The sequence below is a fragment of the Rissa tridactyla genome, chromosome 3, assembly GCF_028500815.1.
Source record: "Rissa tridactyla isolate bRisTri1 chromosome 3, bRisTri1.patW.cur.20221130, whole genome shotgun sequence".
Taxonomy (NCBI): Eukaryota; Metazoa; Chordata; class Aves; order Charadriiformes; family Laridae; genus Rissa; species Rissa tridactyla.
In genome coordinates this window covers 123,763,940-123,791,893 of record NC_071468.1, presented here as the reverse complement: position 1 = coordinate 123,791,893, position 27,954 = coordinate 123,763,940, and the positions used below count along the sequence as shown (strand labels likewise).

Here is a 27,954-nt window from a genome sequence, read left to right as displayed (position 1 = left end):
GCCTCCAGCGCTGGGGCCTCGGCACAGGAGAGACACGGAGCTGTTGGAGCGGGGCCAGAGGAGGCCCCGGAGATGCTGGGAGGGCTGGAGCCCCTCTGCTGGGAGGACAGGCTGAGAGAGCTGGGGGGGTTCAGCCTGGAGAAGAGAAGGCTCCGCGGAGACCTTCCAGCCCCTGCCAGTCCCTCAAGGGGCTCCAGGAAAGCTGGGGAGGGACTCTGGAGCAGGGAGGGGAGCCATGGGATGAGGGGGAAGGGTTTTACACTGGAAGAGGGGAGATTGAGATGAGATATTGGGAAGAAATTCTTTGGTGTGAGGGTGGGGAGCCCCTGGCCCAGGTTGCCCAGAGAAGCTGTGGCTGCCCCATCCCTGGAGGGGTTCAAGGCCAGGTTGGCCGGGGCTTGGAGCAACCTGGGCTGGTGGGAGGTGTCCCTGCCCAGGGCAGGGGGTTGGAGCTGGATGGCCTTTAAGGTCCCTTCCAACCCAAACCGTTCTGTGGGTCTATGACCCTGCGTGCAGGAGGGCCCGAGCTGCCAGGGTGGTCTCGGAGAAGAGCCGTGTGAGCATCCGAGGGGTGCTACAGAAAACGCAGCTGTGGGGCGGTAGCTCTGAATTTTGGCCTTTCCCATGGGGAGGAGCGGAGCCGCGCTGGGCTAAGCCCGGCAGGACCCCCTGCCCACCCGGGGCTTCGCTCCGGGCTGGTTCCGCGGCCAGACTGCGGCTGCGGACGGCGCCCGCGGGCAGCGACTGCCCGCAACGAGCTGCAGCGACGGAAACCCCCTCAGCTCCGGCCCTGCCCGCTCCCTGCCCGCACCGGGCTCCTGCCCCCCCCAGCCCGGGCTACCGCCCCCTGCCCGCCACAGGTCCCCGACCCGCGACAAGGCTCCGCCCCCCGCGACAAGGCCACGCCCCCTGCCCGCCCCAGGCCCCGCCCCCGCCCCAAGGACCCGCCCCCTCCAGCCCCGTGGCTCCGTCCACCGCCCACTCCACGCCCGCCCTGGGTCACTCCCCATCGCCCCGCCCCTTCCCCAAGCTCCGCCCCCTACGCCCGCCCCTCCCCTGGTTCCCTTCTCTCATTGGCTCTCCTCCCGTGAGGCCCCGCCCCTTTCGACCCCGCCCCCTCCTCCGTCCCATCCGCCCCTCCTGTAAATGCCGCGGGAGGGGGCGGAACGGCCGCTGCGGGGGTCGCGGGGTGCGTCGGGCTGTTTCGCGACAGCACTGTTTCCGGTAAGGCGGGGTGTTGATTGGACCTGGCGGGTCACGTGAGCACCCCCTTCAACATCCGGGGAAGGGCTCCCTTCCGGCCCGGTACCGCTTGGCCGGGCGGCTGCAGGGAGCGGCGGGCCCCGCGGGTCCTGGGGCGGCTCGGCTCGGCCGCGGCCTCCCCCTCTCCGCCCCGGGGATCCCCTCCCCGCCTCACCCCCTAATCTCCCGGCCCTCTCCGCCGGGTCCCACCGTGACAAGCACCGCGTCTCCCCTCAGCCCACCCACCCCATCTCGGTCAGGCACCGGGGCCTTGTGGGGGCATCGACTTCCTCAGAGCGGGGGTCGCGGTATCCCCTGCTTCCTTCTCCTACCGGCATCGGGCTGGCTCTACCCGGCATCACCCCTTGGGTTTTCCCCCCCTCTGCCTTTGGTGGCTTTGCCCGCCGGTTGTCGGCCGTCCCCGGGTCCCCCATCCCGCCCCCAGGTCCCTCATCTCGTGCCGTTGGTGTCGCTGAGGTTGCCCCCCCCCCCCCCTTTTCCCCCCAGTTTGGCGAAGGCCTGCCCAGGCCCCTGCCCTTTCGCTCGCCAGGATGGAGTTTGCGGAGCTGATCAAGACCCCGCGAGCAGACAACGTGGCCCTGCACCGCCCTTTCTACCCGGCTGTGGAGGGGACCCTCTGTCTGACCGGCCATCACCTTATTTTCTCATCACGGCGTCAAGATAATGCCGAGGAGCTGTGGCTGCTGCACTCCAACATTGATTCCATTGAAAAGAGGTACGGTCTGGAGCTGGTGAGGGGTCTGTAGCACAAGTCTGGTGAGGAGCGGCTGAGGGAGCTGGGGGTGTTCAGCCTGGAGAAGAGGGGGCTGAGGGGAGACCTTCTCGCTCTCTACAGCTCCCTGAAAGGAGGGGGTAGCCAGGGGGTGTCGGTCTCTTCTTCCAAGGAACAGGCGAAAGGACAAGAAGAAACGGCCTCAAGTTGCACCAGGGGAGGTTTAGGATGGATATTAGGAAAAATGTCTTCACTGAAAGGGTTGTGAAGCACTGGAACAGGCTGCCCAGGGCAGTGGTGGAGTCACCATCCCTGGAGGTATTTAAAAGACGTTGTGCTGAGGGATATAATTCAGTGATGGTTTTTGTCAGAGTTAGGTTGATGGTTGGACTGGATGATCTGAAGGGTCCCTTCCAACCTGGGCAATTCTATCATTCTAACTTCCCTGCCTAATCTCCCCTAATTTTTTGTGTCTTGTGGGTTTAAAAGACTGGTTGTCAAGACTGGCTCGTACCTCAGCTGTCTTAAAGCCAGGTCTGGAGAGGAAAATGTGCAATTAGAGCATGGGGCAGAATATTGGCACGGACAGGTTGAGTCACATTCTGTTTGGATATTGATATTTGACTGTTGCATCTGAAGGGGTTTTTTTTGGTCATATATAGAGTGAGAATGTCCCTGCCCAGGGCAGGGGGGCTGGAACTAGATGATCTTTAAGGTCCCTTCCGACCCAAACCATTCTGTGATTCTATGTTTGAACCCCTTTGTCAGCAGTACTCTGTGTTAATTGTTCAGTGAATCTCATCAGTAGCTCTTGATATAAAGGATGCATCTTTATCACGAAGATGGAAGCTGCGGCACTGATTTGCCTTGGGTCAGCCCCCAAAAGTGATGGTAGAAGTGGAGTCTGGACTTTCTCAGGCCCAGATCAGTCTCCTGCTGCTCAACAGCATCATCCCCTTATTCCTCCGGCTGCTTATGGAAATCAATAATGCTTTAACAGTCTACTCCTTGTGGTAAAGCTGACTTGTAGCTGCAGCACTCCATTTTGTTCATGCTCATCCCCTTTTGTTACAGGGACTTCAGAGATGAATCTTCTTACCATCGCTTCTGGCTGCTTTATGTTGCCCCATCTCGTTTCCCTCACTGAGTGGCCGTCACATCTTACCTGGTCATGGTCTTCTACTTTCTCACCTTGGTCCTTTTTTCATTTTGCTCATAGTATTTTCATTTTTTTGTTAATTACAAAGTCGCTCCCCTGTTTTCCTCACCTTTTAAGGAAATCTGGAAGAATAGATTTCCTTTCTGCCAGCAAGACTGGAAAAAGCAAGCAGCAGCAATTAAAAAATATCAGGTTGCCTCAGAGTCTGTGGCTGGGTGAAGTACTGGACACTGATTAAGTTTCTTCCATGTTCCTGATTTCTCTGAGCGTTTCTGAGAAATGCTGCATCTTGGCGCCAGGATGGAGAGGAACAGAGTGGCAGAAACCTGAGGAAATCTGTTCCCATCTAGTACAGGAACAGATTTCAGAATGATTTGGCTTCATCCTCCTTCCTGCTTGTACTAAACCAGCCGTAGCTCTGTTCTGAAAATTATTATAGTCAAGCTTTTCTTTCTCTTTTTTTTATTTTTTTTCATGAGCTTAGTTCCCATTACGATGTAAGCTAATACCAAATGAGCGAGGAATGTTTTAAATTATGGCGATGGAGTGTTGTGTTGTTAGCTCGGTATGTGATTTATAACAGAGTTAGCTACGACTCGGAGCCCTTATTGCCGGCCCTGGTGTCTAGAAGGCCTCTGGAGTAAACATCTCCCTCCCTGAGCGTAGCTTTGTGTGTATGTAACTGCAACGAAACTTTGCCATATAAAAGGATAAGAGTATATTCTCAGTGCTGGAGAGAATGGAATGACAAAGCTCTTAAACCAATAAAGGTTATGGAAAGGTCCAGTTTGGCACTCCTTCAGGTTATTAGTGCAAAACTGGGACATTGTGCCAGGTTAATGAAAATCTCTTCTCCCACTTTCAGGATATTAGGGTCTTTTGTACAAAACAGTGTGTTCCCTAATTATCAGGTGGTCATCAAACTGCTTCATAATATTTTTGTAGCTTTTTAAGCAATTTATATATGATCTGTGGGGTTTGTTGAGAAGCAGAACAGTCTCTAGGGATCTCCTGTGGGTTTTTTTTTTTTTTGCTTAAAGAAATGTGGAAAGGAAACACAGCACTGGCAATGTGTTGTAGCTGCGCTGTGTTACTACGTTGGGGATCTGTGAAACAGCGCTTCAAAAAGGGCAACCCAGGCACAGGCTGGCTCCGCTGGCGTTACAGAACTCTGTCGAAACGCCTCTAGTTCTTCCTCCAGCACTGTCCAAATGATAATTGGTTCTGCCTGTTAACCTTTGTCTGCACAGAAGAAATAGGTAATGATCTTTCAGCTGTAATAATGAGTCTAAAATAAATTACAGGCAGCTTTTGTAGCGCAGGTGGAGGAACACAAAGCTTGGCAACAGGTCTCCTCTTGGAGGGTGCGTGGCCTGACTGAAGGTAAGGCCACAAGGGACTGAAACTCAGTCCTTCAGGCCTTGCCTGGCTTCTGCTTCTTGCATCGCCCTTGGCCGCTGCAGCTGCTCCTGCGGTGTATGAGACTCAGCTGCTTTTCCTTAGTTCACTGTTTTGTGAGCCAAAATCCACATCATTCCTGTGGCTAGTTAACGTAAGGAAAGCACACGCTTTCTGTTCAGCCATCATCCTTCTTTCATGAACATAAGGAAGACTGGAGAGGGCGTCTGTGAGCTCTGTTTGTTTTTGTAACCTAGAGCTTTTGCTGGGTCGACTTGTGTTTGAACCAGCAGTGATAAGACCTTAACTTCCGAGGTCTGCAGAGCAAATAGCTCCGTGGCACTGCAGGTAGCAGAAATCAAGCTTTCCTATTAGAGACAAAGGAGTGTAATGTAGCCAGACTGAAACGTTATTTTAAAAATTAAATTAAACTCAGTCGTTTTCAGAAATTTGACGTGGTTTGGGCTGGGCTGGCCACCAAAACGTAGGACAGATGCTGTCTTTTACCTCTCTCCCCTTTCAGAGAAGGAAGAGCATCTCCCTTCAGAGGAAAGGAGAGAAAATGGGTTGAAAAAGAAACTAAACTACTTTAATGAGAGATTAAGACTCTCATGCTCTACCAACCAGGACACAATCCTCAATTTCTGTGCATTACTGTAATGCTGTAACGTCCAGTACTATCAGAAAATACCTGAACGCACCTTTTCTTTCACGTTTTAAAGAAAAGCTGGGAAGAAAACCTCTTTATCTCGTAATACTTATACTTCCACTTGCTGCCATGTCATTAGGTTGGGATTAAAAAAAAAATAAAAAAGCAGACCACAACTTGCAAATACCAAATAAAGAGGTGGTTTTGTTTGTTTATTATTTTGAAAGATGATATTGCAGACAAATTACTGCTAATGGAATTTTGTCGTTTCGGCAAAATGGCATTTAGGCCATTTTGTCGTTGTGGGAAGAACTATAATACCTCATCAGGCCTTAGAGGATCCTGTTCTTAAGAGACTCTCTCTTCATGTCTCGCTGTAGGTTCGTGGGCTCATTGGGTACCATCATTATAAAATGCAAAGATCTGCGAATTATTCAGCTGGATATACCCGGAATGGAGGAGTGTTTGAACATTGCTAGCTCTATTGAGGTAAGGATTCATCATGGTAAATAACACTTAAGTTCTCAGATCTTGATCTGACCTCAACCTTACCAGCTTTTTTTTTTCCCAGTTAGGAAAGTTTTCATTGATGTTCTGGAAGGCAAATGAGAATTGTGGGATATTTCCTCTCAATTGTTGAAATATTTATTGCTTATAGGTGTTTTTTTTTAAATAAATTAAAAAAAATAAGAAAACGAAAAAAAACCCAACAAAACAGCCAAAAAGACCACCACAAACCTACTTTTGATCAAATATCTTGCCATAGCATTTGGGAAAATAAAGCTCAGCTTCCTTATGCTGGAGCTCGAGGAGGCAAAACCAAATCAGATTTGAGTTTCATGTGTCAAACAGCATTAAGTGACTTCTTGAGTTTAAGCTCTGCTGTTAGTAATCGGGTAAATGCCGTGTAGGATGTGTCTTGTTAGTTATACCCGTTCAGTGTGCGTCTTTCCCTGTTATATAGTGTAGCCTGCAGAAATGATACTCCACATACAACCCCCCCAGTTGTTATAATCTGCTTTTGTTTGTGCTGTTGTTTTCTTTGTGTGTTAAACTACCCCACAGGTGACTTAGTATTTCAAACTTAATGGCTGTATACTTTTTGGGTGGCTTAAGTTTGCATCACTGCTGTTAGAGGAAAACACGTTTTGCTGTATGTTTTTTGGAATAAAATAGCGGTTTGACTAAATGAAGCAGCTGTTTATTTCTCTTGCCCTGCACAGGCGCTTTCCACCCTGGATTCCGTCACCCTCATGTATCCCTTCTTCTACCGGCCCATGTTTGAAATCGTTGAAGATGGCTGGCGCTCCTTTCTGCCTGACCAAGAGTTTGAGCTCCTCAGCTCAGTGGTGAGTTCATCTTCAGGATTTGTACAGGCGCTGGGATGTACTTGTGCGAGTGGTTTGTGGAGTATTTCACCCGGTGCTGTCTGGACTGGAAATTCTGGGCGGAGGGGAAAAAAAGCTGTTCCGTGCCTGGGTGAAAAGTGAGTGGTGTTCAAATACTCGCTCTGTAAACATCAGGCATTTCTGTTTAGGTGCTAAATATTTGTATTTAGCATTCGTGTTTCACCTTCTACAAATGGAGTTTTGAGGCCTATTTAAAAGTTCCCTGGGAGGACATGAAAGTAGGAAGTGTTTTTGTCCTTTGCAGATGACCCTCCTTATTGTAAAAATGAGTTTAAGACCCTCGGCCTAGGTTTGTTACACTCGGCTTTGCATCTGGAGTGGAGTGGGGTGAATCTTTGTCAACTCCTTAATTGAAACAAGGCCCTCTTTTAAAAAAGTTGCTAAGGATTTCTTAGCTCTTTAGGAAGATGACAGTAGACAAAGATGCCCAATACGAAATACTCGTAGCTCTATTTCATGCTGAGGAAATATTGGGAGGGTTTAGAGAGCAGGAAACTTCTAGTCCTATTGCTCCGGGTGCTGTGAGCACATGTTGATATTATTTTTGGTACCTGGAGGGTACACATTGTTCTTGTGGCATTGCCTGTTGTATCTGTTACTCAGACTTCGTTTTAGGATGATGGATTGGATGTAGTGGGAACCGTCTCGGTTGCAGGAGCCCACCTGTCCTAATAGTGCCTTGGGTTAGCATCTCTGTGTTCCAGGTCTTTGTTTCACATTAAATATGTGCACTTGCTGCATCATCTTAGGTTGCTGAGACCACATCCATTAGTACAGCATCAAAGAACATTGATTTTTTTTTTCTTTTATCTGCAACCCAGCTTGTCTGCAGCATTTATCACTTCCTGTTGATGACTAATAACGGAATAATATGATTAGCTTGACCAGATTCATATGATGAAATCACTGGAAAATTAAAGGAGTTCAGAGATATTTCTATTTTTGTCTTCTAATTAGAGTAGTCTCACATGTCCTATCTTCATCCGCTGTCAAAAGGCGTACAAACTGACCTGTCATTATAACTAGCACCACAGTTCTGGTTTTAATTTCAGCTGGGGAAGTCAAACATGATCAGAGTGTTCCCCTCTTTGGAGGGAAGGCAGCAGACGCTTTCCCGGTTCAGCAGAGGAAGGTCGCAGGCATCTCGATGAGAACCAAAAGGGCAGAAGCTGAAGTGCTCTCTGGTGAGAAGGGAGGAGTGTGAGAGCAGGATTGAAGGCAGCCGAAGGAAATCCTTTGGAGGTCAGTGAAAGATCACAGGAGATGGTTCTGCTTCTGTTCACGTTTCGCTTTTTATGTGTAGCTGAAATCCTTTTTATATTTCAGGGATCAAATCACTTCTGATGGTTTTATTTACCAGTGTGATACAGGTGCTAACAAATATCCATTGATATGCTGGGTTGTTTTTTTTTTTCCTTTCAGAGGGTTTTAAAAATGCATTGATAGCTCATTTGTGAATCTCTTGGCTTTCTGAACATAAGCTCATTGGAAGGCTTACATTTAAAAACCTAATTATTTTATAACTCTACGTTTCAAGGGCAACAATTCATTTCTTCAAAACATGCATGTCTAACAGCTGTTGATTAATTCTTGGCTTTTAACCCAAAACTTCAGATGGAACTCCTTTTAACGAAAGGGTGACAAAGGCCACGTTCAAATGACTTACATTTATCTGTTGTTGAGGAAGGGTATTGTTGACCAAATATTTCTTATTCTGTGATTAAACTTTCTTAATATGACAGGCTAGAACAAGTAAATGGCTGATTTATTTTTTTTTTCCCTCCCATCAGTCAAATGAGTAGGACTCAAAGGTTACCTCCCTCTCCGTTAAATCATCCGCCTGGATCTGTTATGCCTCACCTTCCCCAATATGGTAACAACTTGTCAAAAACCGCAGTTCCCCCACACTGCAGCTCTTGTCATGTATTAATTCCACATTTGTCTGCTACAGGAGAGTAGTTTTAAAACTCTGGCCCATTCTATGATGGCAAAATAAAACTATAAAAGTTAAGATTTAAAAAAAGTCAGGTAATACATTAAAAATTTAGATAATACGTTATGGTATTGTACTGTATAATAATAATTTATCTGTTTATCTTGGCATATGTTTTGCCAAATGTGTTTTTTCTGCCCAAACGCACACTCCCTGTGTGATTTCACACCACTGCATCGGTGTGACAAGCTGTCATCTTGTATTGCCCCTAGAATTGGATAGCAAACGCTCAACCCCTTCAGCTCAGCTCCAGGATTCGGGAGGCTGCTATGCTACCATAACCTGCTCGCGTTTCGTCCGTGAAGGTGTTAAGGGAAGAACTGTTAAGGCAAATGACTTCACTTGAGCTAAAGAAATTGGAGGAATCGATAAGTTTCAGTGGGCTGACTCTGCTGATGGCTGTTGCTATGTGTGTGCTACCTGTTTATTTCCTTGGGAATAACCTGCAGCACGGGTCAGCGGGGCATTTGTCGAGTGTCTTTCCCTGAACTGTTGTTCTGATAAATCCAACATATCGGAGTAGTTCAGCTGAAAATTAAGGCGTATGAAGTAATCAGCTCGACGTTTTACTAAATGTCACAGCAAAAACTCCCCAGTGCCTGCAGGCTCCAACTTATTGTACTGCGAGATGAGACTTTGAAGATGCTATAGACAAACTTATGAATGGAGTAAAAGATGTACAGGATAGTTAATGTTTGCTCATTGAAGCACTGGGTAGTACGTGGGATCTGGATTATAGGTATGTCAGGCGAAATGTGTGTAAAGATTTGTTCTTTGCTGTACTACTGCATAGCCAGTGAGTGGCCGAATGGAATTCGAGTTATACGCAAGGGGTTTCATCTTTTTCTGAGGAGTCAGAGAAGAGCTAATAGGTCAGGGTGGAGTGGTTTTTCTTCTGCCAGCTTCTACAGCTGCAGGATACTGCAAACTGTAACTTCGGAAAATCAGTTTCTTCTTAAAGTTAAGTGAAGTTTATACAGTAACGGTATAATTAACATGTAGGTATTTCATTGCCACCAAATTCACTTTCTTCATTCTCTTTTTTTTTTTTTCCCCCTTTCCATTTTGTTGTAGGAAAGAGTTTGGGGTTCTGGACAGTTCAGCTAGCGGTGCTTTATCTACTGTCCAGGACCTGTGTAAAACGCCCTGAATTTTCTGGATTTGGGCTCAATTTGCAATGGTGTGGATGGCCCATATTTCGCTCTTGTCAGACAAGCATCAGTCTTTGCCTGCATCTGTTGTTAGGCTTCTTGTCCGCGCACAATCTGTTACTAACAGGGCTTGTTGCCTTCTTGCCCGTTCCTGGGAATGGCCTCTGTCACGGCTGCTGTGCAGGATCCTCCGAGGTCCATGCTGGTTTCTTGACTTTTCTTTTAAGGTTTATTAGTAGAGCTCGAATTGTTTCACCCTGTTTTGTGGAAAATGACCTCTCCTAGTAATTACAAGTTTTGGGAGAAAGGATAACTGTTGGTTTTGCCTTTCAGTAACGTTTGAAAATCAATATGTCTAAACACGTATTAGGACAAGAAAAGTAGAAATGTAAGAGTTAATCCTGTACTGTGTTTAAGAAAAGCCTTCTAACTCCTTTCTTTTTTCTTTGGAGCCCTCTCTCCTTTCTACTCAGCCCCCAATCCTTCGCTGCTTCTGGCCTTCACTGAAATTAACTTTTCCTCATTCCTTAAAGTACAGCGCTCTTGCTGGGAGAACTAAATGTTAACTCTGTACTTTCTCTGAGTATTTCGCAGCATACTTATCTGGCGATGTCTCAAGAGGAGGTCCACCTCTTCTCTTCCACTGCAGTCCTTACTGCTCCCTCCGTCTGCATCTACTGCTGCGCATAGATGAATTGCTGTTCCGAGTTAGTAATGGCAATTTTTCCTTCCAAATTGCAGACAGACCCCAAGTGAAAGCCAAGGAGAGACTTTTACCGTTGCATTTTTACTATCATCTGGTTCATCTTGGAGTATATTTTAGCAGGCTGAAGCTGGCACTGCAGAGGTTAATGGGATCTCTGCAGAAGCAGCTATGCTGCAGAAGACAAATGGTGCTAATTGCTGCCGCGCTCGCTCCTCCTTCCCGTGTAACAGGAAACTATAACGGGATGACATAACAGTATCATCTGTCTCCTGTTATAAATGGCGAGGAGAGGGGGGGTTATGGGCAGCATTAAATTACCAAAGTGGGCGATAAATCAGGTTGATGCTCTCCCATTCCTTTTCATACTGGTGGTATCAGTGGCAGCCAGCCTCTCAAAAAAAGGATACAACAGAGTTCTAATTTTGCCTTCTCTACGTGCCCTCTGGCAGTAAGGTATTTATCAGTTCTATATCCATGCATATTTTTTTCACTGTAAACGAATTGCACGCAATCATGAAATCTGCTGTAATTTAACATAGGTGCCCCAAAAAGCTATAATAAAAATCAAATCACTGTTGGTGCATTACAAGCATGAGCTGGGACCAGCCAAGCCTCTCTTACGTGATCCAGACCTCCTTTCGTCCCTGCCTATGACGTGATTGCCGGAGGCAATTTAATTTTGCATCTGGGAGGACCTCTGCTTTTTATAAAATGTAGATGTTCAGAGAAGCTGTTTTGAGGCTAATGAATAATGAAATAAGCTTACGACAGGGCTGGTGCAGGACTGACCGGATGGGCTACTGAACACAGGTAGCGATTACTGTTCTTGACGATGGTGACACACGCAATGTGTACCTTTCCCAGCATCCTTTTTTTTTTTTTTAGGCTGCCACCAAAAAGGGACAATTTGGCTGTCTTCTATGCCACACATCCCGTGCCTTGGATCTACTGATGATACAGTAGTGTTGTGAATCAGATCAGCTTGTTCATCTGATGGAAAGGCTTCATTGCCAGAAAACCTTTCTGAATAGATCCTAGTTTTCTGTCAGACCAGGGAGCTATTTCTATAAGCAGATACCAGTCAGGAGGTGTAAGGCGGGAGGTATTAAGCTTCTGGAAGAAAAGAAAGCGGAAAAGAGACCTACTTCTGATCAGAGCTGTGTAATTAATGCATGCTAAACCAACCCACTTGAATAGACGTGGGTTTTCTGTGTATTCTGTTACTGCATAATTTAACTGTCACGCTCTTCTCTTGCTTTCTGTGATACCTGCTTTAGCCCCTATCTTTTTGTCTGGCTGAAACTTTCTTTGAACACAAATAAGGACAGTTTTTTATGACATCTGTCTGAGGTCCCTGCCTGCTGCGGTGGCACGCAAATGCTTCCCAGTCTGTACTGGAACACCTCAGCCGAGGAGTTACTTAAGGTCTTGTTTGTTTTCTCACACCTGTGTCAAGTCAGTGCATAGAACTAAAAAAAAAAAAAAAACAAAAAAAATCCACCTTGAAAGCAGCTGCCTGTTCCTCTTCAAGAGGTTTTTATATTTGATTTTAACTTCTTTGTCTGGAGCTTTTACAGGCAAATTTGAGTGCTATTCTGCTGCTGCTCTTAAGAATTGAATGCTGCTGTTAAAATCAAAATGCGCTGCAGAGGCTTTTGGGTCCTTTTCCCCACCAAGGCTTCTGCCAGCAGGTTCTGTTGGCTGTGAGGAATACAGGATAAGGATGCGCTGACTGAAGATGCAGCACAACCAAGCCGCCGTCCTGCCATCGAGGACCATGAGTTCAGTTTCCTGCCAAACTTTAGGCAAGGTTCTGCTGCGAGCTGTGTGTCCCTAGGGAAAATATATTTCTCATGGCTGTTTGATGTACCTGGTTGGTGTCCTTAACGCAGCAGGTGGTGGTGTGGGACCAGCCCAGAAGCAGCAAGCCCTCCATGAAGGTTGGGCTTGTCCGAGGCTGTGGTGAGGGCAGTGTCACCTGTTCCAGCCCGGACTTCAGTAAGTGAGGATTCCTCGTCAGTGAGGCTGCTCGTTAACCTTTGGTTGTGCCTGAGATGCAGCCAAGTCCTGTCTGACCCTGGGCGTTGGGAAGCTGGAGCTCTCATGCCAAGTGCCTGCGAGGGTGCAGGGTGCCAACATTCAGCACTTTTTTTCACCAGCGTTTGGCTGTTGGAGGCTGAAAAATTGTGTAACAGGAGGTGACGGTGAGACCTTGGTGCTTAGACGCTGTGCTGCTTCCCGGAGGTGCTTTTGGAGAGACGGCTGTTGTGCTTTACGTAACGCAGAGCCCATAGAAAAGAACCGAGCTGGAAATGTTAAATTGCAATTTTAACCTCAAAGCAGTTTCATCGTCTGGAGTTGGTGGACATTCTTGACCACCTTTGTCTTGTGGACAGCGTTACGAACTCTGCTGTCAGCACAGATAGAGGTTTGAGCCCATGTTACTTTCACCTAAATCAACCTTTTTTCCCCTAAATCTGCTGACATAGGAATACATTTCTGTTCTGGCATGTCCCCGAGGGACAGACGTACCATATTCTCACTTGCCACGAAACTGAAACATCCGCAAATGCGGTGAGTTTTGTTGCAGTGCGTACTGCAGACACGCTGTCTGCTGTGTCTGTGAAATAATGAAAAGCCACAATTGCCCCTTTCTGACCACGTGGACTTATTGTGTGCTGGCTGTTGAGGATGCGGATAAACCAGACGGGGAACCGTTGTTCAACAAGTGTTGGACTTCCAGAACCAGGCCACCTGATGACTTCTTCTGTTGCCTACAAGCTTTATCTGCATGCTGGGTAATGAGCTTCTGGGAGCTGCTGCAATGAGGTATTATGATTTCAGGCAGCTTCAAGAAATGTGGGGGGAGAAAAAATAATCAGTCAACAGACCTATAAATGGATACTAAAAGGACTCAGCAGAGATATACCTTCTAACATCTGTAATACAACATCTGAGAGGTAGGGGATGAGGATTGCGCAGCAGAGAGCGGCCAGGCTTGTTTGTTCTTCTTGACCAGCATCTCTTTTGTCACGTGTTTTTGTTGGAGGCTGGATGTGGGGCTGGATTTGGTCTGGGTGATTGGCTTAATCATGTTGCTAGAGAGGGTCCAAATTCCTGGATGAACAAAAGTGATTATGCCAGTAGTGACAACTCAGCTTTCCTCTGTGGTGCCAACGGAGTAGGTCACAAATATTGCTCTGTTTCTGCGTGCGTTATTCTGAATATGGAAGTTCCTCTTCCCAGGTGTATTATGGTGTTGTTCTCCTTTTTGACCCAAAGCCTATATGTTCTTATCTTTTTCAGACAGATGAATGGCGCCTAAGCTGCATCAATAAGGAATTCTCTGTCTGTCCCTCCTACCCTCCGGTTGTCATTGTCCCCAAATCCATCGATGATGAAGCCCTTCGGAAAGTTGCCATGTTTCGCCACGGCAGTCGCTTCCCAGTCCTCAGCTATTATCATAAGAAGAACGGGATGGTAAGCTGCATTTGAGTAATGGTTGTACCTGAAGGAAGTGTGTGAATCTGTTGAATGAAGAAAAAAAAACAAACAAACAAAAAAAAAAACCCAACAACCAACAACTTAATACAGTTTGTGAGATGTTTGCTCCTTTTATTTTCCAACTTCTTAAGTTTATGCGGTGAAACTGGTTCTGGGTGGTGGAATGAGTAATCTCCATCCTAGAAATAGCTATTAATCCGCTTGTTTGGGAGCGTATGTGGCATGAGCTTGCTCACAGCGGTAAGAGCAAGATGAGACTTGTAAAGCCACTGCTGGCACCCTTATTTGCTTTGTCTGCCAAGAGGCTTCATGCTGAAAGGATGGCAGAAAGCACATTGTCCTGTCCTCTGGGTGGTGGGCTCTCTCCTTCGTAATGGAGTCACGATGACAGCCGGCGTGCCCAGAGCCAGCCCCGCTTCTGCTGTGGAACCGTCGGATGAGTGATCAGAACAATCTGTTCTCCGAGCCTGTCAGTTTAACGTCTTTCAGGAGCTGCAAATTCTTGGTGTTACGCAGTCTTTACCGCCTCTCAACAAGCCAAAATCTAATTGACTGACTGATGCGCTATAATTAAGAAACGCACTTTATGAAATTGTTGAGTAATTCTTTATATCTCTTGCTGATGTAACCAGTTCTGAGGATGCTGGGATGTCCAACCGGCGGCTTGTAAATGTGATCCAGGCTTCTGAATCAAATGCTCTGATGTGCTCACACCTCCTGTTGCCAAGATTTGTAAGCGCTGAATTAGAGGACATCTAGTCCGACTTAGTGGTTTTGCTTGGCCTTAAAATCAGCCGTCCACCAACTTCGTGACGGTCGTGCTTTCTGCTTTTTCTCAGCTTGAATGAAAACCATTGAAGGAGGATTTGTACAATTATCTCTCCGAATTGTGCGTGTTTCAAGTGTGAGGAATATAATAGTGTTTGGCTTGGAGTGCTTGAACTTGTGACAGTAACGCTGCCTGTCACGTTGCTCTCCTGGCTCTGAGTTATCGAGTGTCGCGGGGGTTGCTGACTGGCTCCCCTCACACGTCAGTTATTGTTTGGGCTGCTGGGATGCTTTCTGAATCGAAAGGCATTTACTGAAGAGAAATCTCAGCTAATAAATCTGTGGACCTCAGGTTTATTGGTCTAGCCACTGGGTAAAACTACCTAATGGGCATCTTTAATACATGGATGACTTGAGCATTTTAAAAACAAAGTTGGGGAGGTGCCTTAAAGATGACTGGTTCAATGGCTCACAAAGACGGTACTACAGGAATAATCCAAAGGATAAAGCCTCTAAGAAGATGTCTGTAACTTAAGAAAGTGGCCGGCCAAACGATTGCTCAATTCAAGGATTTCTAGTTTGTTTTTTAAATAAATTCAGTCCCTGCAAGGGATTGCACTTAAAAGAACTTAAGGATTCAGGGCAAGGGAGAACAGCAGCTGTAGGAAGAACAAGAGGAATGTTTCTGTGCATCAGGCAGTGCAGATCAGCACATTTACATGTCTGTGTCCAGGTGTGATGGATCCAACTTGAAGCAGATGGAGGTAAAAAGTGCGGTGGGGTGAGAGCAGCACTTGCTGGCGCAACTCCCCAGAGAAGAGCTGGAGATCCAGGAGGGCTCCACTTGAATTCTCCCCCTGAGCTGATAAGGAAGCTTTTTAAGGTTGCGTTATCTCGCTCTCACAAGCTTTGTAGCAATGGCCTGAGTTGTAAAGGAAAACAGGAGTACCCTGCATGGATTTCAGCAGCACATTTCTCTAGAGAGCCTTCCTCCGTGCCTGGCGTTGAGACACATAACGTGTCACTCTGCAGCCTGTATTTACAGAGCCCTAAGAAACCCTCCTGTGGAGGGGTGTCCTTGCATAGTGAGTTCAAACCTCCATTCTCGGCTTGGAGGTGGCTTTCAATCGTAAGTATATCCATTTCCAGTGCCTAATTCATGGTTATTTGTCACCACAGGTCATGATGCGAAGTAGCCAGCCTCTTACAGGTACGAATGGAAGACGGTGTAAAGAAGACGAGAAGCTGATTAACGCCACGCTACGGCCTGGCAAGCGCGGCTACATCATTGATACAAGGTCCTTAAACGTCGCCCAGCAGGCCAGGGCCAAAGGAGGGGGCTTTGAGCAAGAAGCCCACTATCCCCAGTGGAGGAGGATTCACAAATGCATTGAGAGGTGGGTGAAATCACACAGGCTCTCCTCTGTGCTTGCCTTTGTAGGGTGACATGGGCAGAGCTTCATAAAATATTTGCTTCTGCAAGAAGTGGCCGTGTGTCCTGGTTTCTGTCAATGAGGTCACATTCCCTTTTTTTGTCAGAATCAGGGTATGCAGATGATAAAGCTAATTTGGCTTTGGAAAGCTGTGTTTGGTTCCTTGTGAACAAGCTGCTGCAGGTTTCAGACATCAGGCGATCTTCCTGTGCCATCTCTTTCTCTGACCATCTACACCTGCACTCCAGCTTTCCTGTGTTCCCCTTCCCAGTAGTGCACAGGAACAAGCAAGTCCCTTGCCAGAAAATTTCTGCAGGTGAGGCAGGTTCCTACAGCAGTCGCGCTCCTCTTGTCCAAAGAGTGGTATTCTCCTGGCAGTTAGCCATGGCCTGGGTTTCCCAGTGAAAACAGGTCTGCTGAACTAGGAGACACGACTTCTATAGGGTTGTACTTTTTGAAATAATTGCCTATGAATTGTAGTGCGGAGGGGGGGCCCAGAGATGCTGGGAGGGCTGGAGCCCCTCTGCTGGGAGGACAGGCTGAGAGAGCTGGGGGGGTTCAGCCTGGAGAAGAGAAGGCTCCGCGGAGACCTTCCAGCCCCTGCCAGTCCCTCAAGGGGCTCCAGGAAAGCTGGGGAGGGACTCTGGAGCAGGGAGGGGAGCCATGGGACGAGGGGGGAACGGTTTTAAACTGAAAGAGGGGAGATTTAGATGAGATATTGTGAAGAAATTCTTTGGTGTGAGGGTGGTGAGCCCCTGGCCCAGGTTGCCCAGAGAAGCTGTGGGTGCCCCATCCCTGGAGGGGTTCAAGGCCAGGTTGGCCGGGGCTTGGAGCAACCTGGTCTGGTGGGAGGTGTCCCTGCCCAGGGCAGGGGGGTGGAACTGGATGATCTTGAAAGTCCTTTCCAACCCAAACCGTTCCATGATTTTGAGATCAGTGTATTTCTGTAAGCATGTTGTCCTGCTTGTTATGTTACTGCTTGTGTTTTCAATAATATTTTTGCTTTTCCCAAAGGTTTCATATTCTGCAGGAAAGCCTCATCAAACTTGTGGAAGCTTGTAATGACCAGTCGCACAACATGGACCGCTGGCTCAGTAAACTGGAAGCTTCCAACTGGCTGACTCACATCAAGGAGATACTAACTGCGGCTTGTCTGGCTGCTCAGTGTATTGACAGGTAAATCTTTTTCAGAAAGCCTTTTGAGTTTCTCATTCCCTGGTTACGGATCACTTGTTAAATACCTCTATTTCCACTTTTAGTATTAATAACTGACCACCGTGAACTGGCTTGCTTGTACCCATGCAAGATACTGTTTCATCATGGTCAAGGAATGTTCCTCCAGTAAATCATGCTTGCATTTTTAGAAGTACAAGCCTGAGGGAGGAAATCTTGAAAGCCTGAGGGAGGAAATCTTGACTAAGGATAGGTATTAGGTCATCCAGTTAAGGTATATTCCTATGTCTGATGCAGCCTAATTCAGTTAGTTTTATTGAAGGTTTAGGTTAGAATGTGCCTGTCTGAAATCAATGGCATTTCCTTGTTTTCCACAGGAATTCGTCCAGTGCTTTTTCTTCATAAAATTTTTATCCCCGTGGTCCTATCTGAGCGATCCCGTTCGTCCCTTATAAGTGCTTGTGACCTCTTTTAACCTGACATTTCTTTCACAAACACTGAGTTGGCTAACTTGTCCTCAGAATGCACTCAGACCTCGGGCTGGAGAGCAAAAGCTGGCTGTCGGGTGGCAGGGTTTGTAAGACCAAACGTGGAAGTCTAAATGTGATTTCTTCGTGGCTCTGAGAGGGGAAAGCCCTTCTCAAAACTCAGGGAAAAACCTAGCTTTTCATACCAGCTAGGGAATGAGTCACACGCAAGTGGTCTGAAATGCAGTCTCATAGGTAAAATGGCATTAATTTGATAAAATACGAGCTGCTGCGCTTTTTGAAAGCACTGACGGTGCCTGTTTAGTTATTGCCTGTGCCAGCAAAGGATTGCTCTTGACCAATCCTTTTATCTGTAATTCTTTCCTGCGTGTGTGTATAATGGAAACATTGGTGATGAAACTCTTCTGGCTTGTTGGGACAGTGGACAATTTCATCACTTTTTAACTTCAGCTTTGCTTTTTCTGTTTACCTGGAGCTATGGCAGGCGGGCTCAGCGCTGCTGCCTCGCTCGCAGCTTGCGGGGAATGGCCGGGTCAGATCTTGCAGCATCTTAAAGGTCCGGGGCCTGAAAGATGAAAGGGGAAAATAGTGTTATGCTATTTGGGGGTGTGCCCTACTTTGAGGAGCACATAGGCTTGGGGTTACCTTCGCAGTTGTGCTGGGCTGTTAAGCGTCCTCTTTATCTGCCACCGCCTGGGGAGAGGGAGAGAGTATCTGAAGATTATCTGTAGTGTAGAGGGACTGGATTTGTTTTAGACACAGGACTATAGACAAAGATGTTGCGGCAATCCAGGTATGGATTTTTATGCTTTTTCACTTCAAAAAGCAAGTAATGTGTGCAGGGTTACTTGCTTGGGAGATTGATCTTTCTTGCCCACGCTTTGCTGCTTAGGTTGGGTCTCTGCGCAGAAAGAAATACAACCTGCAGTTAATTTCCTTTCTGGGTGTAAGGATGTCGGCAGAAGTGAGACACTGGATCAAGGTTCGGGAAGAGGAAGGGGAATGAAGGCTGTTTAATACCATCCAGTCCTTCCCTCAGGAGATTCTGATAGGGTAACTAAACACAGCTAAGGTTGGAGAAAGTGGGGAGGGAATCGGCTGTCCTGGACAATCCCTGCTGGAGTGTGGGGAGTGATGGCACATGGGCCCCCAGCAATGCACAAAACCTTCCTTCCCCAGGCTCCAAGCTCCCTCTGCTCCTCACGTTGTTCTGCTGATTCACTTGTGCTGGCTGGTGAGCAAGAAGCCTTTGTGCTTGGCTCTTTGACAAGCTTCTTGCTCAGCACACTAACTCTTCTGCCTTTGTGAAGGCCAAGCTCTGCCATTTCTTTCTCCTGAACTGGCTTATTGGCTTAATTTTCTTGCAGTAAACTGTAATTGAGGACCAAATAAATTTAAGCCTAGGTCTGAACTAGAATCTCGTAGTATTAGCATCTAGGGGGATGATACGTCTTCCTTGCAGTGCTCAGGGAAGGCTTCAGAGTACTTAGCAAAACAATAAATGACACAAGCAGACTTTGAGACGCGTTTCCGTGCTATGACTCTAAGGGGTACCAATTCGAAATAGGCAGCACCACAAAAGAGATTTCACTGCACATCTTCGGTCAACGCAGCAAAGGTTGTGGGTTTCCAGAGTGTTTAGCAAGGAACTAAGCCTTCAGTGATGCAGAGCTCTAGTTCGTGTTGGTGAGGATCCAGGTGGAGAAGGTGGTTTGCTTCCATGTGGGATGGGGAGTAACTTATGGGAGGGAAGAAGGGGTAAGGAGCCAGGAAGACCTCAGCATTGTCAGGGCAGCACCGCTGGTGTCCAAGGGATGTGTTGGCATCCATTGGGATGCATACGTCCTTGGGATGCGTTCTGCTCATTCACACTCTGACTCCTTTCCACCTTTTTCTTTCGCAGGGAAGGTGCATCAGTGTTAGTCCATGGGACCGAAGGAACTGATTCGACACTCCAGGTAACGTCTCTGGCACAGATTATCTTGGATCCAAGGTGCAGGACCATACATGGCTTTGAATCTCTGGTTGTGAGGGAGTGGCTGCAGGTAAGAAATGGACAAAACACCAATCTATCCCAGTGACAGTTGTATTGGGAAATAGCCTGAGAGGCAGCAAACAAGTTGGGCCTTGTTGCAGCCCTGCTTAGCGTGCATGGCCTTTGTCCGAAGAGCAACATCGTTAACTGAGTCATTTGTACCTCCGGCGCTCTACGGGGCCTCTGCCTCTCATGGTAGTTTTTGGGGGCTGGGGAACTGCCTGTTTTGTGTGCTCAGGGTCAACATCTCTGCAAAGAACACTGCTGAGACTAAAAGGAAAAAATAAACTTTGTGCTCTTGCAACTAGTATCCTGAGCCTGGTCCTTCAGTGCACCTGCACCAGTTTGTTACTGGTAAAATTCTCTGATCAAATACAGGGCTATTTTCGTAGCCTGAAAAAGGCAGCAAAGTTGGCCGTGGTCACTAGCAGTTTGTTATGGGATGCTTGATGAAATTACTGTTGTGGAAAAGAGCAGCAATAGCATAGTTGCACAGACAGAACTAGCTCTAAAGTCTTTTTTTTTTTTTTTTTGCTACGTGTACTCACATCCCGTTACTTTGTACGTGATGCTCTCTCTGATCCTTACCTGTAGGCTGGTCACCCTTTTCAGCAGCGTTGTGCCCAATCAGCCTATTCAAATAGCAAGCAGAAATGGGAGGCCCCGGTGTTTCTCCTCTTTTTGGACTGTGTGTGGCAAATCCTTCGTCAGTTCCCTTGCTCTTTTGAATTCAACGAACAGTTCCTCATTATGCTCTTTGAACACGCTTATGCTTCGCAGTTTGGGACTTTCCTGGGAAATAACGAAAATGAAAGGTTGGTGAGGATGTTTGCTTTGAACCTTTTAAATATTGGGCTGTATTTGACCAAAAAAAAAAAGTCTCTCGGTTTGAAAAAGGGTGAGGGTGCTTGTGTGGCCTCCCTTGGCACAGGTGAGCTTCTCTTTTTGCAGTTATGTAGTCTGCTGCAGTGTTAGGGAGCTTGCCCTTCTTACAAGTGGGACATTGCGACTAAAGAAATCTGTGGCTTCGTCGGGGAGTTGAATTAGTCTTCTCCAAGTCCAAGCTAATACCTTCGACTGTCTCTTCTGTTTCGCTGTGTGGCCTTGAAAAATCTCCACCCGTCACCAGTTTATGTAGTCTCTTATGCAGAAACTCTTTCCATAAAAGCATAAACAGCTAAAATTCATCAATGATGTGAGTCATAGCTGTGGGAAGCAAACTTGTCCATGCAGGCCTGGAGGAGAAGGTCAAGGCAGTTAGAAGCCAAAGCTGGAAAGTCTGGTTCTGACCTTAACTGTCAGGAAAGAACATGACTCTGTAGCCTGGTGGTCCTGACTCTCCCAGGAAAGGAAGGCTTTGTTTTTTGTGTTAACTGCTGGAAGTGGAAAACATGGAAGAGGTTCTTTCAGAAGGATCTGCCTCACTGTTACACCGTGGCAAAAGTTTCGCTACGAGCGTGGTGATTAGGTTTGAGGTAGTCTCGGCTGTGCACTGCTATAACTTCAACAGAAGGACCAAGAATCCCTCCACCCGTAACCTGTGGCTTGGTGAAAGGTGAATTGGCAATCTGCGTTGCCTGAGGCTCTGGGCAAATGCTGTGAGCGCTCAGATGGATGCTCGCGCAGCTTCGAAAGGAAGCAGCCAGGACTGCATTCCGCTGGAGCCTACCTTCTCACGAAACGATAGGCCTGTGCTGAGCTTGCTTACGGGCTTGTGGCGTTTAAGGTGCTTGAGCAGACCAGCACCTAGCTTCTGAATCCCAGTCTGGGCTAGATGCTGTGCTGTAGCAGTGGGGCAGCTCCAGGCATGCCCTGAGCAGGGCTGCTGGGAGCAGCAGGCAGGGTGGAACCCGGGAGGACTGGAGCCTCCCGCGGCAGATGGCGGCTGCCAGAGGGGTTTGGATTCCTGTTTTGAACTTGACAGTGCTGTTCTCAGGAGTCCTGACTCCAGTAAGACCGTGTCTGGTGGTCTCCTGCTTAAGGGAAGACCACTGAAAGAGTAGAAGGGCGAAACAGAACTGATCTTACAGATAAAGAAGGCAATTTAAAGCTTCCTGTAAACCCCTCTGCCCTTAAAGTAACCTTTGCTTAGAAGAGACTCTCCTGTCTTCTGCAGGGCTGCTGAACTGGTCATCTGCAAAACCAAGTTAGACTTGAAACCAATAAGATCACATTTGAAAGAGTATTGAATGTTACATGTAATAACCTGCCTGTCACATCTGAACGTGTCACCCTGTGAGCACAGAGAATGTTTGAAGTCTGATGTTAAGCTTGTGCTGTCTGAAGCATTCACAGGGATGGTAAATCTCCTGCCTGGTGGCAGTTCAATTTGCTAGCGCATGCAGAAGGAGGTTTGCCAGAATCGAAGAGACCCCTGTGTAACCCCTGGAGGTGGGTTTGACCCAGGAAAACAGCACTATTTTCTCTCTGTGCTTCCTGCCACCAGAGGGACCTAATCAGACGTGCCCGTCGCGCAGTTCCAGCGATAACACCGCTCTAACGCGCTCTGAGAGGTGCACTGGGATCCTTCCTTCATGCAGACCTGCTGCACCTCCCAGCTCTATCTCAACGCAGGGATTCAGTCCCTTTCGAAACCTGACAGCCGAACCATTTTGGGGAGGTGACTGGTTCTTCATCTGGACAGAAGGCAGCTAGTTTCCTCCCGGCTTTTAAACGTGATTTCCCCATTTTTTTTCTTTGAAGTTGTAATCAGCCGGGTTGAGTAAATGACTTTAGGTTTACACCCTGTGCCACGTTGGTGAGACGTGTTGAAGGGATTAGCCTGAGTTGTCCGAGTTGGTAGCGCATGGGAAAGCTGGTGGCATTGTAGTCTGCGGGGCTATGACAAAACAGAACGAGTCTTTACAGCGTAAAAGTGAAAGTTGACTTGTTTCTATGGTCTTGTTAGGTCTAAATTGAAGCTGCCGCAAAAGACTATGTCCCTGTGGTCCTGGGTGAACAGATCTGAAGAGCTGAGCAAGTTCCAGAATCCTCTTTTTGAGGCCAACAGCCTTGTCATCTGGCCCTCGGTTGCCCCGCAGAGCCTGCAGCTCTGGGAAGGTAAGCCAGCCTTGCTTTTTCTCTTACGGGCAATGTATATTTTTTGCGGCTACTTGTAAAGCTTCTGAAGCATCCGCTCCTTTTGTCTCTGCTCTGTGCTCCGCTGATGGTGATCTTGCTCCCTTTGAAATCTGTTCCAAAATATTTTTGGCATGTGCCATCCCCAGAGGCATAACGCTTAATCCTTCTGAGGTCTGGTGACATGCTAGCCTTTGCCAGGGAGCCTTCCTAATACCTTTTATCTTCTTAGCACAGTATTTCTGCAGTGATATAGCCTAATCTATAGATGTTCTGCAGGCCTAAGGCTTTTCTATATCAACCAAGACTTCTTTCTCCATTACTGACCACGTTGGCCAGGATAATCTGTGTGCAGTAGGTTCCCCGCTGTGGAAACTTTCTCCATCCCACGTGCACTGAAGAGTTAATGACAGTGAAGCAAGCAGGCTGTCATGGCAGGGTGGAGACTGAATATGGATTGGTCTGATCAGTATATGAGGAAAAAAAGGAACGAAAACCCCTCACTTTCTCTTTATTAATCTTATTTAGTAGAATGGTGGACTTGGAGAGGAGGGTCAGTATTTCTAAATGTTATTAAGGGGGGAGGGTAAGGGAAAAAAATGCATAAACTGCACGCATGTTACTTGAGAGCTGATGGAACATGAATAAAGTTTCCTCCTTGTAACAAGAAACCCTTCTGACTTGTGCTGTCTCTGGGCTTCCAGGTGTCTTTCTTCGGTGGAACAGGCCTTCCAAGTTCCTCGATGAAGCCCAGGAAGAAATGATCAGCATTATAAGATACAACAAGGAACTTCAGGCGAAGGTTAACGCCTTGAGGAGGCAGCTAGCAGAGATGGAAACAGATGAGAGGATGCAGGAGAACCTGTGAGCTGGCAGGGCTTTGCCTCAGGTCTTTCCTTTCCAGTCCCTTTGACCTTAAAGACTGAACATGGAAAGTGCATGTATTGCAGAGGTACAGTCGACCCTCGGTCCTCCCACTTCACACTATGTACCTCCCTGCTTTTTGGGGGCGGATTTCTGTTTTGTTTACAGAAGACACACACAACTGGGCGTAGTGTCCTCTCTTGGCAGCTTTTCTGTCTAGAAATTGTGTACAGTGTCAGCAGAAGCTGGAACTCTTACCTCCACCCAACCGCGTGGATAACCAGGATGGGCCAAGAGATGGGATGTTTCAAATTTCTTTGGACTTTTTCTGGTTTCGTTGAACTCTCTAAACACTCGACAGGATTAAAATGCGAAGTCACGTACAGATAGGTAAAGGCATTTTGTCCGAAAGCACTTTTCTTCTCCAAGAGTAAGTAAGGCAGCTTAGTTCTTTAGTTTCCTAGAAAAACTAGAAAATGGTATAATGTTACTACAGGTTCTGCCAGTCTATATGATACTCTCAGTAGCCTTCACACCTAACACTTGGATTTTTGTGTTAAGCATTGGCTTGGGAGCAGTAAGTTGAATACCAAACCACAGCAAGACACTTTGGTGCAATACAGAAGTAGGGATTCTGCTGCTAATGTTTAAGCCATGACCTTCAGGTGGAATTGCCCCTTGTGGACAAATATCTCCTAAGGAATAACAAACTCTTCTTATTCTACCTGGATAACAGAAAGGTTTAGTAGCTGGCGGAGGTGTTCGCTTGCAAAACAGTGGCTCAGAGCTGCCCTTCTAACTAGAGCCAAGCTGCGCTCTTGAAACTTAGGGTTGCGCTGGCAGGTTTTGTTCACTTGAACAAGGTTCACGGCATTGCCAGGGTGCATGAGCAGCACTTAATCTACAGCTCAACAAAACACTTTTGCCCCACCTGGGGCGCTTTTTCCTCTCCTGCTCTTACTCCATGTTTTGTGAGACTTCAGAAGTCGGAAGTTAAGGTGGTCTCACTTTTCAGGTAGCTGCTGCAGGTTAAGAGACCGCCGCATCACACAAAAATACTAATAGTTTAGGTCATTTGTAGCTGCTAAAACTGCTTAAAGACTTTAGGGATAAGCGTTGGGTTTTTTCCCAGGTAACTCTGTATTTTGTAGCTGATCTTTGTGTTTCGGTGACTGCGATCTGCTTTTATAAAATCAGGTTTTGCTCGAGATTTTTTTTTTCCTCTCCTTTAAAAAGACAGGTGAGAGTGGGTCTGAAACATTACCTCGCCTAGGCATTTGTTCAGCTTGGTTCTGTTGGTGGCTGTTCGCGACTGAGAAGACTTGAATTAACAACAGCTCATGTGGCTGGGATTATCTTAAAAGGTGCTTGCTGGTAGCCTGCTCCTACTGAAATGAGCGGAGCTGCGTTAGGTCAGCGTTGATCTCTTTGGAAACTGTTGAGCTTCCGTCACACTTGATGCTGGTTTGGAATGAAGCCGCCTTTATTTCAAAGCCGTTTCACATAAAGATAGATACATGTGATAATGCAGGATGTTTAGTCGTCATAGAAGTATCTGGGGAGTAATCTTCTGCAAAAATCGTGTATCCACTAAATATACTCTAAGAAAAGTTCTATAACCAAGGAAGCTATATAAAATTATTTGATAGTGATTAAGTGCTACCCGAATGCCTTTTGCTTCGGTCCTTATTTCCTTAATTATTTTCATCTCGACTAACCTAAACTTAGGCCTGAAGTGACCTGGCTTGAAAAATAAAAAGATCCCTTTTAAACCGTTGTTTGCGTAAGGCAGGAGAGTAATTCCCCCTACTTGTAATAATACCAGTTTCTTTTTAAGTTTGGAGAGCGATGGACTTGTCAGATTTGATTTAGCAAACGCAGGGGCTGCTGCTCGGGGCGGCTGGTGATCTGTAGTGAGTAGCAGGGGAGGCACAAGTCGGCCATGCCACCTTCCCACCTCCGGACGCTGGTTTCTGGAGCTACCTTCTGGCTATGTTGCAAATATAAGCCCTTAAAATTACTGCTCGCCCTCTTTAAAATCATGCCGGTGGGATCTGCACCTGCCTGGATGTTGTTTTTCCCCATCCAATTCACAATTTCTGCTGTTCCTCCGCATCTGAAACGCGTTCTCACTAGCCAGATGGGAAGGATTCAGAAGGCGCTATTTTCCTCATAATAGACTATACATAAAACACACTTAAAGGTTATGTAATTTCCTAACATAGTAATTATATATTGAGCTAAATAATAGAGAAGCAAAGAGGGGTTGGGTTGGTGGTTTGTTTTTTTTTTTTTTTTGGATCTAATTGCCTGGCTGCTCTAGTCTCTCATGCAAACTGCAGGCGTCGGAGGAAATTGGGTAACCAGCTGTGACAGCGAACAAAAGGCAGAAAATTCTCTCCGAGCAAGCGTTTCATCCTCCCCTTGTGTTTCGGGACCGAAAGCCATGCATTTGCCTTGGTGGTGGCATGGGTCACAGCCTTCGTGTGACGATGTCAGTGTCGTTCTGAGCAGTTTCTTCTCCGATTCCTCTGCCCTGTATCACCTTGTGGTCGCTGCAGGAGCTCAAGTTAACCTGCAAATAATCACCTTCATGAGATGTTACCTGGAGCGGTACTGCACGTGGTGGGGTTGAGGCAAGATGCGTGGACCCTTCCAGGTCCTCCTGGGAGCAGACGGATCTTGCGTCAGGCTACTTGCACGTTCTTTCTTCACCTTTTCATTCCCAGTTCATCCCAGGCTCCAGTCTGGTGGTTGCTGGTGTACTACACAGCGGAGCGCTCCAGTTCTTTGCTTACCTGCATGTCCACTGTATTTATTCACGTGTTTAATGCTAACGATGGGCTTGCTTTCTCTTAGAGGGGGAGAAATGCTGGATTCTGCCCCGTGAAGTGGCTGACACCCAGTTTTGAGGATGTCCTGCGTCATCCCGAGCTGTAAGCACCACAGCAGTGCCCAGCTCGGGCTCTTCAGCCTGACGCTGCCTTATACTCTCGCCGACACCCCTGCTTCTGCTCTTTTTGCACATAAATATTTGTGTGATAATAAGCTGGACGCTGAGGACCCCCCCCACCCCCCCCCCTCCTCTCCCAAACTCTGGGGTCAATCAACGCGGAAACTCTACCAAAAAAAAAAAAAAATCATAAAAGGGAAAAGGAACTAACTTGCACAGTTTTCATAAGGGAAATATGGACCTTCAATATTTTGATTGTATTGATCTAACTCTTGAATGTGGCGACCGGTTGAAGCGCACTGTTGTCCATGTTGCATATGGTGTTAACTTAAATTGCACTGTACAGCGTATTGGCGTCTAATGTAAGCTTTGCTGAAGCCTCGGAAAGCGCTGGCGTCTGCGGGTGCCTGTAGGAGGGAAAATGTCTGTGCCCGCACTCCCTTTCTTTGTATCTGTGACACTGAGTAGCACTGTGTGACGTGCGCTATGTATCCGTTAAATAGTACGAAATCAAGTGATGAGTGCACTTCTGTCCAAACATCCGGAATTGCTAATTGGATTGGGCTGCTGCATCAGTCTTAATTATTTAAAAAAAAAAAAAGAAATAAATAACAGGGCTGGGAGCTTGTGTGCTACCGTTAGATGTATGCTGTATGTGTACAGAAGAATCCCAGCCGCTGGGGTGTTGAATATATCGCCAAAAAAAAAAAATAAAGTAACAAATCTGAGACAAACCAAGGCGGCTCAAATTGCTGAGCCCTTGGGGAGGAGCAAAACAGATAGAAAGTGGCTGTAAACTTTGCTGTAGATATGTTGAGAACATAGTAGAAATGTCTGTTCAAATTAAAACCTTGAAGACTCTAAAAAGTTCTTTAATTACAGTGCTGGATCTTCTGTATTATTTTCCGTTGTGGGGGATGTGTGTGTGTGACTCGGGTGTAAGCTCTTGCCTGAAACTTTGGTTCTTTTCAGCTCATGGGTGTTTTCTCCGACCGCTGAAGGCGGGCTGTGGTGGGAGAGGAGGGGTTTGTGCTGCGTGGGAAGGAGAAGGTTGAGACCCTGAGTCTGCTCAAGGTTTGCAGAGCTCTGCTCCCATGGTTTTGGTCCTTTGACACCAGCTCTGCACCTGATGGATAAACAATTCAATTAACTAAGATTTTCTGCTTGCATGGAACTCTCTAAAGGAAGGCAGGCATTTTTGTTCAAAGGGAGGGTGGT

At 47.0% G+C, this 27,954-nt stretch overlaps 1 protein-coding gene across 2 annotated transcripts; it reads left to right on the top strand.

Annotated features, from left to right (window-relative positions):
* The first annotated feature begins 1,737 nt into the window (after positions 1-1,737).
* On the top strand, positions 1,738-27,617 carry MTMR9 (myotubularin related protein 9). Of its 2 annotated transcripts, XR_008465805.1 has the most exons (11): positions 1,738-1,978; positions 5,562-5,670; positions 6,405-6,530; positions 13,747-13,920; positions 15,892-16,109; positions 17,160-17,321; positions 19,710-19,851; positions 20,436-20,656; positions 22,750-22,901; positions 23,624-24,173; positions 25,020-27,617. XR_008465805.1 is itself a non-coding variant. In XM_054197417.1 (10 exons), the coding sequence occupies exons 1-10, from the start codon at positions 1,794-1,796 to the stop codon at positions 23,785-23,787; spliced, it is 1,653 nt and encodes a 550-aa protein (XP_054053392.1). In that variant the 5' UTR covers positions 1,738-1,793; the 3' UTR covers positions 23,788-27,617. The 2 variants fall into 2 exon arrangements, 1 of the variants encoding a protein (XP_054053392.1); XM_054197417.1 differs by having other exon boundaries at positions 23,624-27,617.
* Positions 27,618-27,954: the final 337 nt, after the last annotated feature.